We start from the raw sequence: 12605 nt of genomic DNA, 5'->3' as shown, positions 1-12605 counted from the left end.
TTTCCTATGGTTTATAAACATAGTACATCGAAAAGTGACGTTATGGGTAAAAGTCCCTTGTGTGGTGGGTTTCTGCATGTGTTTGTGTGCGTGATTGTGTGTGTGTTAATGTGTTGCGCCCCGTTATCAATGAGATCGGGTTACAGGATGCGGTTCTACTGGGAGAACATTCTTCAGAGAAAAATACAGAGCCAACACTCGAAGATCATAACTATACGATCAAAACAACATTAATCACACATACATACAGGATGTTCAGATACCAGTCTGAGTTACATACATTAAAAGGATATTAAGTTAAACACAACGGATGTTTGTGTGTATATGTATGTATGTGTGTGTATCTGTGAGGTCGGTATCTGTTGCATCTCGTGGTGCATACCACGTGAGGGGTTGGGGCCTATTTGAGAATGTGTTACTCGGCAAAAACAAAGGTAGTTCTGTGGGCAGACTAACTTGACAGCCTGAGGCGTCATATAATTTTGCTGAGAGAAGCAAGATAGTCCTAGTTGTCCCAAAACAACTGAATGGGGTAAGTCTTGCAATTTTCCTTCAGTACACAAAGAACAAACGTTAGACACAGTAAGGGAATTGTGGTCGCAGCACGTGATAGTATGAGAAACAAACAGGGGCCTGTTCGTTGATTTCATTAGGTCGGGTAAAACATTAACCAGGGCCTGCTTGTAGAGACTTGTGTCAGAAAGCTAGTCAATTAGGGCTTTCTGAATATGAACGTGTAGTGTTCATATTTAGTCAGCATGAGAAGAACAATCATGATTCGCTACTTCAGAACATCTGACCGGACAGACGGTCAGTGTCGTTACACAGAGGATAAACCTTCTCTAGCAATGCAGAGGATAATGCAATTTCATCTCTTAAAAAAAACTTTTTTTAGAGGATAAACCAAAATATTAGCACTAATGCTAAAATCTTCCCTTTGAAGCAGAGAATAAACCTTCACTAACTTTATAGAGGATAAACTTAGTTAACCAAACCCTGCAGCTGTCTGTTAACTACTTCTCTGAATGGCGCAGAGGGTATCAAACTTGTACTGGTCTTTAAAGGTTCTTTTGAATAGAGTAGCACTCACCAACCCTTGGTTGTAAAAGAAGATTCAGACTGGAAATCTTTGTTCAGCTGGAAGTTTCGCTCTGCATTCCAAAAGATGCAGTCTGGAAAGCAGATCTTTGTTTGAGCTTGAAGTTTTCAATCTGGAGGAAGCTGGAAAGATTCAGTCTGGCAGTCTTTGTTTAGCTAGAGGTTTCGCTCTGGATTCCAAAAGATGCAGTCTGGAAAGCAGATCTTTTGTTGAGCTTGCTGTTTCAATCTGGATTCAGGTGAAGAAGCTGGAACTCTATCCGGGTCACAGGCACCAAATTGTTGAAAACTTTTTCTTCGTTGAAGCAAGAGACCAGGAGACGTTGGGGATCACGTTCAAACAAAGTTATTCTTTATTGAGGACTTCGCGTTGACGCGGCTGCAGTTCTTCCCAAATCAGTCTGGCTAACATACTTCACATGGTTTCTTTATAGGTCTTTCAGTGGGCTGTCCTTAAAGGTGCTAAACATACACACAATAGAGGCAATTGCCCCCAACTGACTTCCCCAAATGTTATAAACACAAATGGTCCCGAGAACTAAGACTATGTAACAGTCACACACAGTTCAGCTCTTAGTTGGAAGATCAAAGATGGTATAAACAACAAATGGTCACGAGACCTTAGAATAGGTAACATTCACACACAGTCCAACTCTTAGTTGGAAGATCAAAGATCAGTAAATTGATGCCATCATGTTCACCTTGAATGCCCAATACAGTGTAATTCACCTTAGTTTTTCATGTGATGTTATGTAAGGAAGTAAGATCAGCAGATCTTAAACATACTTTTGAAGAATCCAAATTTAAGAATATAACACAAATATGACAATCACAGATGGCAAAAGTGGGGATCTTGAGCTAGCGAATAGGTTAAATAGTGAGTAGGGCTGGGCGATATATCGCATGACATTGTTATGCGCATCTCGTCAGTAAAGCCGGTTCCTTGATTAGTAGTAAATCGCCATCACCTGCTTTCAGATGAAGCGGCATTTACTACACAGAGCCGTAGTTCACTGCAAAGCTGAGCCATATCGCATTAATTATCACGGACGTATCGCCTGCATTAATAAATTTTTTTAATCTATGTTAGCTCCTTGTGTTGTGATAACACAACTGAATGAGAAAGAATCTATGTGAAAAAGTAATGTCCGACCAAATCAATGGAATTGCTTCCCTGTAACTTAAACCGGTTAAGTTTAGTGAACATGCTTTATTTCAGGGGTCGGCAAGTAACTTTGGCCGCGGGCCAATATTTTTTTTAGCCAGTAGATGGCGGGCCAGCTACACAGAGTAGGCCTATGGATACAAATTAAATACTCTTATATAGGCCTATAATCGCAGAATATGATGGGTCCGTCACCGTCCGTGGATCATTCGTTCAATCGTTTTTTTCAAATTAAAACCAAAAATAAAAAGATGAAAAACGACTTGTTTTTCCATTATTTATTTCCTGAACTAAAATGAAAAAAAAAACGAATAACGACGGATTTTCTGATTGTGCTCAGATCAAAAATAGAAAAAAATTAATTACTGGATTAGACAAATTTTAATTTTAATTTTAATTTTGAATTTAACACCTTAGGCATATATCAAGGAAATCATTTTAAACAGATCAAGTAGCCTACTATTGTGGTAACAGAACAGATTACAGCCATTTTAATAAAGGTGTGAATCATGCCTCATTCGCTTACAGTCCGACTTTTGAACTTTATTCCTTTTTTTATTATTATTTATTCGGGACACACACATACACACCTAAGGTTTAAGGAGGTCTGTCAATATAAATATTAGGCTATGTTATTGTAGGCCTACTGTCAGCAGAGAAAAAAATGCCACAGAAAAAAATTATCAAATATAAATAACATATAAATTAAATAGGACAAAGCCTATCACTCAAATTTCTAAGCAACATAAACGAAAATCATATTGCCCTACTGACAAATGAAGTAAGCTATTTTCTGCTGAACTATTTCAAACATCCTTGCAAAAAAAGAATGTTGTTGACTGACAATGGTTTACCAAACAGCTCCTCAGAGCTAGGTGTAGCCTACAGGTAGTCAGAATTAAGTGCGGATACGCTGTCAAAAGATGTCGGGAGTGGGCTATTGTCAGTCAGACCGCCCGCTCCTTCCAAAGTACACCAGAATTCTGACCGCTACCGTCTTTTGACGTGTGAATGCACACAAAGTGGTCGAGCGTATAACTAGACGCGGCAGGCGCGAATTTGACGCGCTATTCGCGTCCGGTGTGAACGCACAGTTATACTTTAAAATGTAATCCCGCGCCGCCTGATTCCCTATGTGCGTTTCACACAGTATGCGGTGGTGAAATCGCCGCGCGACTACGTTTTTTCTCAAGTATTTTGTGCAGCATTTAGGACTTCCAAAATAATCCGGCGGGCCAGAAAATATTGCTGGCAGGCCAGTTTTGGCCCGCGGGCCGCCAGTTGTCGTTCCCTGCTTTAGTTTATTTAAAACTGCACTGATAAATAAAGTGTGATGGATGTACATGATTTCTCAATTGAACTTCTAGACTATAGCTAGCTATTAACCCTCTGGGGACCAAAAACGCGCCCGCACGTTTTGCTCGTTTTTTTTTTTAGCAATGAAAAATAAACACTAAATGCTCTGTTAATTTTGATCTTTCATTTTCTTGTAATACATCAATCGATCCTGTTCAGTTTCTATTTTTTTTCTGTATACTCACAATAAAAATAAAGTGTTTTGCTTTTTGACAAATAAAGAAAAATTAACATGATGCGATTTCTGCCTTCTCTCTGTCAGTAAACTCCCATTTGAAACGCGTTCGAAAATGATCTATAACTCCGCGAAAATTCAGTCAAACAGGCAAACAGACCCACGGGCATAAAGCTTGAGATCGCATCTTTTAAATGAAGTAATTTATATAAAAAACAAATATTCTCAGCTTCTGTAATCTGTATAAAAAGAGAGCGACTCCAGTCGAGCTCATTACGAGATCATTCAAAAGTAATGTGACGACTCCCCGGAGAGCGCGTGCTATTCAAACGCAAATTCTGAGAACCATTTCAGAGCTGTGAAACGCCCACATCAGCTGTAAACAAAGCGCCGCGAGTGAGGCATAATATAGCCTACCTTATGGAGAAAAGTTTCCTCAGAACAGTGCTGATATGAGGAGCAATATCTCCTGATATGAGGAGCAGATCCCGCGGAGGAGTGAGGTAGGCTGTTTTCTTTTCTCAATGTTGATGTGGAATAACGTTATGGAATAACGTTAGTGTAGGCCTATGTAAACCGCAAAAAGATGAATCGCATTTCTACAATATGACTCGCCTTTCTGTGAGATGAATGAAGGGTACATATTTGTAAAGACTGTTTAGCCTAAATAGGAATCGCGCGTCTGTGTGTGAAAGAATAAACTGCTTTGCTATAGCCTACTGAGATGAGTAAAAATCGACTGGAATATGTTGAATCATATTATGTCTAAATACATCTTTTGTCCTTGCATTGTGGCTCAGTCAGTGTCACACCTGAATGAATGGCTCATTAGTCAGAGTCATTATGCAGAGTGGGTGGGACATTGTAATCTAAGGTGTAAACTGCTCCTCCTTCACGCCCCCCCTCGCATATTGGCTTTCCAAGCAAAACCTGTTTTACACCATTTAAATCAATGTATTTTTTTTTTTGTGAACGATAAAGCAAGACTATTTTCACATCATTTTGAAGCTAGAACTCAAAGGGACAACATCCATTAGTCAAAAGTCTTGTGGACACATATTTAATATGTGTTTTGTGGTCTTAATTCAGCAACTTTCATTTTTATTTTTTCCAATAACCACGCATAAACATTATTCTCTTAAAAATACAAACATCTACATACACATTGCTCGCATATTATAGTAGCCCTGTTTGTGCTATATAGAGTGAATTTACACCTTAGCCATTAACATGTTTATAAATAACTGAAAAAAGCACAAATGTCAAGGCATGTCAGAACATCTCAAGGACCCCAAAAACAGCTTGGTCCCCAGAGGGTTAACTAATAAGAGCACTTATTAACATCTTAAAGGCTAAGATTGATATGCTCCTTCAGCCACAGTAGTAGAACTTATTTGAATCAGTCCACAGCCTGACCAAATGCTCCACTCTTCTCCACAATGGTAACCCACTGTAATTAAAATGGTTCTAATAATTCCAATGTAATTGAACACTAAACACAATTACACACTATCAAGTCTTCCTCCTTTCTCATTTTCCCAAAAACACATAAAATAACACTTAATCTCAACATTTATTCTCTCTTATACCATGGTCTGGGTGAATACTCAATTCTGATTGGCTGCAGGGTGTCCATTAAAAAGTGATAGAGGACACCTAGTAAAAGAGATCTGGTGAAACTGACTGTTTACTGTTCGAAATTAATAAATAAATGCGCTGGCTACATCAGCTGTGAGTAACCATAGTAACAGGCAGTCAAAGTATCTATACGGACTATAAATCGAGCGGACTATAAATATCTCTGGTTGCTAAATAAACCATCAGGCGTAACCAGGGAAACCAAGTTATTGTTTGTAAAAACTTTAGATTTCGATTGTAAAACTAATTAAAATATAAACTAATGTTTTAAAAATGTGTTATTTGGCAAGTGACCATGGTATAAGCGGGTTAATGCCCTTTGAGGTGTCCATTGTCAGGTATATATGGACTTCGGCGGAGGCAATAGATGGACCTCCGCTACGCGTTGGACGGTTCACGCCTCACCGTCGTCCATTAATACCTGACAATGGACACCGCGTCGGGCATTAACCCTTACTTAATTCAGCTATATGCAAAGCATGCTGGGAACTTAGCACCGCCCAGTTTCAGTTAATGCAACACAAATCATTCATGTAATCCAACACAAACGGATTAAGTAAACTTAAATTTTACATATATTTAAGCAGATTGAACACAACCAAATTAAGTTTGGACAAAATGTACAGCAATTGTGTTGTAAGCTCATTTTAATGAAGCAATTTGAACAAGCAAATTGAAGAAAGACTTTGCCTTTAGATTAACTTTATATTTCCTTACAATTTTAACATTGTTGCATATTGTATGCTCACATCTTGAATGTTCCAAAAATCACGTGAAAATCCTATTTGCTGCCTTTTCCTCAGCTTGTAATAACATAATGCCATCTGTGTTAGTTGAAAGATTAGCCATAGAGTTTAATCTAGATAGAGCAGTGGTTCCCAATTCCAGTCCTCGTGACCCACTGCTCTGCACATTTTGTATGTCTCTCTTATCTGACACACTCAGTTCAGTTCATGGAGTCTCTCCTAATGAGCTGATGATCTGGTTCAGGTGTGTTAAATAAGGGAGACATACAAAATGTGCAGAGCAGTGGGTCACGAGGACTGGAATTGGGAACCACTGAGATAGAGGACTGATTCTGTGGTTGCGGGACTATTTAACACTAGAAGTCCCAGAGATTTGTAACCCTCCTTTAGCCAAGTGGATGCTAACTGGCTAGTCTTTTGGCTATCATTAGCATCAATTCATGTGTAAATGTGGTCATTACCTGAGCAATCTGCAGGGGGGTTGGGGGGTGTGTGTGAATGGTTGCTGGTGGCTTGTTTGTATGTGTGGGGGAGGGAGGGCTGTTAAAAGCAGAGAACTTGATTGACCATGTCTCACATTGGCATGTAAGGTCTTGCCCAGGTGTAAACAGGTATGAATTAGCACATCTAATTGCATGCAGCTTGCTCTCAAATGAGAGGTAATTCCTTTTGTGCTGAGGTGGATAAAATCTCACTGCACATAGCCTACTACTTCAGTGCCCTCAAGAATTCTGTGGTGTACGAACCTCCTCTCCAAGAAAAGAAAATGCAGAGAAGACTCACCACTCGGCAGGCCTTGGAAATTATCCTGAGTGAAGTAAACCCTTGTGACTCAGATGGAGAAGACATAGAACTACAGCCGGATTCGGACTCAGAGCTGTCTGATCTGTCTTCAGGTTAAGTTTCATTTCATATTATTTCCTATTTCATTTCAAACCAGTAAGTGGAAAACACCAAAAAAGCAGAGTGGAGTGACATAAATATTTACTCTGCCTTTTTTGTATTGTCCACTTTTTTGTTTGTACTACTTAGCAGACATTCACTGCCATCTGAAGTGCAAAACATTATTACTTGTTTCTTTGCTTTAGTTGTATCTTTTTATTTAGGAAGATATTTCAGACATGATTTCGATACAGAGAAGGAGATACTGGAATTATTATTAGTATCTATGCATGCATTTGTGATATCATTTGACTTTTCCATTGCTCACAATTTGAATTTGTTCACACTGCAGATGAGGAGACTGCTCCTCAACCAAAAAAGAGAGCCCGTTTGGGGACTGACCTGACAGAGACAGCGAAAGATGGCACAGTGTGGCGTGAAGAACAGGTGGGGATGCGTCTCCCTTTCACCCCAATCAAAGCGTACGCTGCAGATGGAGAGCCAACGGCTAAGGCCAGGAAAAGTATCTCGAGTCGCCTTCAGAGCTTCCTGTGTTTCATCACTCTTGACATGCTTCATAGCATTCAAGAATGGACTATTCAACATGCACAGGAAACGGAGCATGTTCATTGGTTCATGGCCCTCCCTGAACTAATGGCATTTATTGCAATTGTCATCTTGCGGGGGCTTACCAAGGTTCCATCACTACGTGACTGCTGGTCAGCAAACCTGGGAAACCCACATATCATTGGAACAATGCCGCGAAACCGCTTCCAAGACATCATGCGACACCTACGCTTTGATGACAGGTCCACCCGGAGGGATCGAGCAAAGACTGATAAGTTTGCTGCAATTTCCAGTGTGTGGGGATCATTTGTCACCAATTGCATCACGTCCTACAACCCTGGTCTACATATCACCGTTGATGAACAGCTTTTCCCATCAAAGACTCGCTGCTGTTTCCTGCAGTATATTGCAACTAAACCTGACAAGTTTGGGATCAAGTTTTGGGTGGCTTGCGACCTAAAATCCAAGTACATTTGTAATGTCCTCCCATATCTTGGCAAGGACCCTAGTCGTCCCAGTGGAGAGAGACTGTCTGAAAATGTAGTGATGAGGCTGATGGAACCATTCCTAGACAAGGGCAGAAATGTTACCACGGACAATTTCTTCACATCGCTGTCACTTGCGCATAAACTTCTTAGCCGGAAAACCACCATCCTCGGCACAGTCAACAAGATTCGCCGGGAAATCCCTCAATCCGCTAGACACACAGATCGCAATGAATTCACCACTCAGATATGTTGCAGGTCTTTTGTGGTTCTATGTTTGTGTTTCTAATTTTTAGAATCAACACCGCCAAGTGTGTCATTGTGTGTAAAAGTGCTATGAAAATAACAATTTATCTTATTTATTAGGTGTTTTCAACCACTGCTGCTACGCTGACGGCATATGCGCCCAAACGGAAGAAGACCGTCTACATTCTTAGCAGCATGCACAGCGTGATTCAGACTGATAATACCACCAAAAGGAAGCCAAACACTGTCACCCTTTACAACACCACAAAGTGCGGCGTGGATGTGATGGACCAGATGGTGCGGGAGTGCACTGTCCGAACAGGGACACGGCGCTGGCCAGTTGCCGTGTTCTATAACATGATTGACATGGCAGCACTGAATGCACATGTGCTGTATCAAGCATGCACCGGAAGGCAGGAAAGACGGGTGGACTTCCTGGTGGAGCTTGCAAGAGAGTTGGCTAACTCTCATATGTGTGCGAAGAAGGCAAGAAAAGAACAATTGCTTCGGACACAACCCTCCACACCTAGCCCTGGAAAAAGAGCCATGTGTCAAGTCAAACACCAATGCAAGAACAATCATGCCACTGTGCGATGTGTTCACTGCTACAGATACACATGTGGTAAATGCAGACGGGAGATACCATGGCAGTGCCAGGATTGTGAGTGATTGCTGGAATGTACTCACTCACTTTTTAATAATATTTGTAAATATGTGTACAAATGGTTGGTTTCTATTTTATTTTGTACTGTTTTTATCAATAAATCTCAGCAACAAAGGAAAAAACAAACATGTGTGTTGATTTCTCCCTAAGATGGCAAAGTGAAACACAAGTTTCCTTGAAGTGGCTCAGCATGGCCCCACATTATTTACATAACAAAAGCAACCGTTCACAGGTGATTAAGGATATTAGCCTAAAGCCTTCCAGCCCATCGGCTGTCCTGCGGGTTTTATAGGTAGAAAAGCCAAATGGCTGCTCTCTGGGACTTCTAGTGTTAAGATACGGAGTACAGCAAGTGAGTGTGGGTGAATCACTGTCGGAGAAACAAATTACTAATGTTGGATCCTTTCACCCCTACTGTTTATATTGTACACAAACAACTGTATAAGTGCCTATTCAGGGAGATATCTAATCAAATTTGCAGATGATACTGCATTAGTTAGTCTCCTTCAGGGGGAGGAGGACAGTCATGGACCTGTTTTAAATGAATTTATTTCTTGGTGTGACATGCCAAACCTTAAGTTAAAGGGGGGGTGAAATGCTCATTTTCACTCAATCTCCTGTTAATCTTGAGTACCTATAGAGTAGTATTGCATCCTTCATATCTCCAAAAAGTCTTTAGTTTTATTATATTTATAAAAGAAAGATAGGCTGTACCGAGTCTTTCTGGAAAAAACCGAGCGGCTGAAGGCGGGCCGTGCGGGCGGAGCTAAAGCTGTGCTAACGCGCCGAGCTAACAACACACAGAGACATTTGTTCAACAGTTTTACTCACCGCCTGCGGTTCCAACGCACGACCGCGAACCTTTATAATTGTGACTGCTCGATCCTTAAGCATTAGACGATCTGCAAATCCGTCGATCTGGGCTTTGTTTATAAAACAATCATCGTCGAATTGCAGGGAACAAACAGTCTTGCGCAACCTCTGTTGATGCTCAGAAAAAACAAACTCCATCCACTGTTCTCTTAACGCTGGGTTCTTTAGGAATCTGTGCAGGGATGTCTTGCCCTGGCAACCAAAAACCCACTTCTTTGGTGACATTGACTTCCCTAAAGCCGAGCATAGCGCTTTGATGGGCGTACTGCTTTCGCTCTCTTCTCTCTCTGGTCTACGGTTGCGCGCGCGCGCCCGCGTACTTCCGGAGAAGTGCCCTTAGGACCCATATAAGGAAATTCCGCTACATCTGACGTCACACATGCCCATACTCGAAAAAAACTTTCCGAAACTTGTGACAAACCGGAAGGAGCATTTTTGGAACAGAAATACTCCTTCAAACGTACAATTTAATTTTTGAAACTTTGTCCATGTTTAGCATGGGAATCCAACTCTTTAACAGTGTAAAAAACTCAGTATGCATGAAATAGCATTTCACCCCCCCCTTTAAATATTTCAAAAACAAAGGAGATGTGTATTGATTTTAGGAAGGAGTCTTCAGTGAGTGTGACGAGTGTTAAAGGGTAACTAAACCCTAAACCAACTTTTTTTATTTAATGATCTGTAAGAATGAGGCTTTATTAGTGCTGTTCATTGATTCGAGTAACTTTTTTGACATTTGGGTATAAAGTGTTTTAATTTTACAATATATGGTGTAAAAACGTCTGAGTGCTGCCCTCTTAAGTTTGAACGGTGGCTACTGCAGTTGAATTTTCCTATTGGATGTTTGTTGGCAAGTGACGTAAAAGGTGGCAGGTGACGTAAGCAGGTTCCAGCTCTACCACGCCCCTGGTGCGAGCTCACCACGCCCTTGGTATGAGCTAGCGTAGATTTATCTGTGTACAGTGGTCAGGAGGGTACGTACTAGGTTGCTGGTTGCAACAGCACTGCTGGACTGCATAACTTTCCAGCAGACTTGGAAAATAGGCACCAGTGTTTGCATGCACTTGGCCTGGAAGACCGTGAGTGTGAAACCTGCATTTTCGCGGGATTGCTTCTCCAACGCAATAGAGGTGGAAATGGGCTTCTCCACACAAAAAGCGACGCAGTGACAAACGCTGCTCCTCCTGCATGGACTCCACCACCGCAGCGGCGTCTTGATGTGAGTGATCATATATATTTTAATCACAATTTATGGTTAGGCTAAAGTTAATCCTCTGGGGTCGACAAACGCGTCGGCGCATTTTGCTGGATTTTTTCACATAGCGGCAAAATATGAATATGCCTATATAGAGAGCGCGCGCTATTGATATCAACTTGATAAAACTCATCAGATGCATGTACTTTACGTCGTCTTGCGACCCTGTGAGCAAACTCCATTTTAGAGTCTGACAGCAGGTCTCAGGTGCACGCCCCCCCCGCTCACGGTTCGTCCCCTCTATCTCCGCTGGGGTCTGCCCACTTTTCTAGCATTTTTCAAATATTGACAGTGGGTGGAGTCAGGCTCTGACCAGGGGTTTAGTTACCCTTTAACCCTCTGAGGTCGACAAACGCGCCGGCTTGCTTTGCTGGATGCTGGAGCAAGCAAACCCCCGACAGATGTAGTAATAGGTCAGGAGAAGTACCCTCTTGGAAGTGGCTTGAGCTACCAGGTAAAGCAGATGTAAAACTGTTAAAGATAATGACTGTTACGACCAGCTCAAGCCATAACATAAAAGGGGGATCAAACAGAAATGTTCATTCAAAAATAAGATTTATTGAGTTAAACATATCACAAACAGTAACAATAATAATAATAATAATAAACAAAAGTCTAGGGTTAAGGGAAAACAACATATTGACAACATGTGTAAGCAAAACACAATGAGCCACTCATGAGGAGAGTATCCCCATGGAGTGCCTCCTCTAAACAAGACACAGCACTCTTTTATACACAACTGATTATCAATTAGGATGAGGAAGACCAATCAGGAACTCCCACGTCCAGGACCAATGGGATCAGGAGACTCAGGGACGTCACACCTCCCAATCCAAAAGGAGGTTCTCTAAAGAACCGACAAAAGAAAACAGAAATAACAAAAATAGAACTGATGCAAAATAATCATTTAAATGTGAATATCCAACATTTAATACTCATCTCAATAAATCTCACTCCATTTCGCTCCCGGAATCCTGGGCCCTAGGATATCAGAGAGAGATAAAGGAGAAAGAAAAGAGAGAGAAGAAAAGTACCAGACACTACTGGGACAGTCTACATACGCGAGAGAGCATCCGCAATTATGTTATCCTTGCCACGTATGTGCTTAATCTGTAAGTGGAAAGGTTGAAGAATAAGGCTCCATCTCATTATTCTCTGATTCTTACCGCGCATGCGATCTAAGAAAGTCAACGGGTTGTGGTCGGTGTATACTGTAATCGGACCACATACAGAGCTCAAATAGACCTCAAAATGTTGAACGGCTAAAATAAGGGCTAACGCTTCTTTTTCCACTGTAGAGTACACTTGTTGGTGACGATTGAACTTTTTTGAAAAGTAACTGACTGGATGTTCGATTGCGTTAGAATCCTCCTGTAGAAGAACAGCACCAGCACCATAAGCGCTTGCATCAACAGCAAGTAGAAAAGGGTTTTCAAAATTAGGAGTAGCCAACAC

General features: G+C 41.2%; 2 protein-coding genes across 3 annotated transcripts in view; both read left to right on the top strand.

Annotated features, from left to right (window-relative positions):
* Window positions 1-12605, top strand: part of LOC311081541 (protein NLRC3-like) — a 96948-nt gene that overhangs the window by 15833 nt on the left and 68510 nt on the right. The gene's annotated exons all lie outside the window — the stretch shown is intronic.
* LOC311081554 (piggyBac transposable element-derived protein 4-like) lies at window positions 6497-9133 on the top strand. 2 transcript variants are annotated; one of them, XM_084112107.1, is made up of 3 exons: window positions 6497-7074; window positions 7413-8370; window positions 8479-9027. In XM_084112107.1, exons 1-3 carry the CDS (start codon window positions 6831-6833, stop codon window positions 8504-8506), a joined length of 1230 nt encoding a protein of 409 aa, XP_083968233.1. In that variant the 5' UTR covers window positions 6497-6830; the 3' UTR covers window positions 8507-9027. The 2 variants fall into 2 exon arrangements, with proteins under 2 accessions (XP_083968233.1, XP_083968232.1); XM_084112106.1 differs by having other exon boundaries at window positions 7413-9133.

The sequence above is a fragment of the Abramis brama genome (genome assembly GCF_963993115.1).
Source record: "Abramis brama genome assembly, chromosome: 4".
In the NCBI taxonomy this organism is placed as follows: domain Eukaryota; kingdom Metazoa; phylum Chordata; class Actinopteri; order Cypriniformes; family Leuciscidae; genus Abramis; species Abramis brama.
Note: the sequence above shows the minus strand (reverse complement) of the source record. Positions and strands in the feature narration are given on the sequence as shown.

Coding starts and splice junctions, on each gene's coding strand:
- LOC311081554 (XM_084112106.1), top strand. CDS start 6,831: ATGAGAGGTAATTCCTTTTGTGCTGAGGTGGATAAAATCTCACTGCAC. Junction 7,075..7,412: donor GCTGTCTGATCTGTCTTCAG/GTTAAGTTTCAT, acceptor TTCACACTGCAG/ATGAGGAGACTGCTCCTCAA.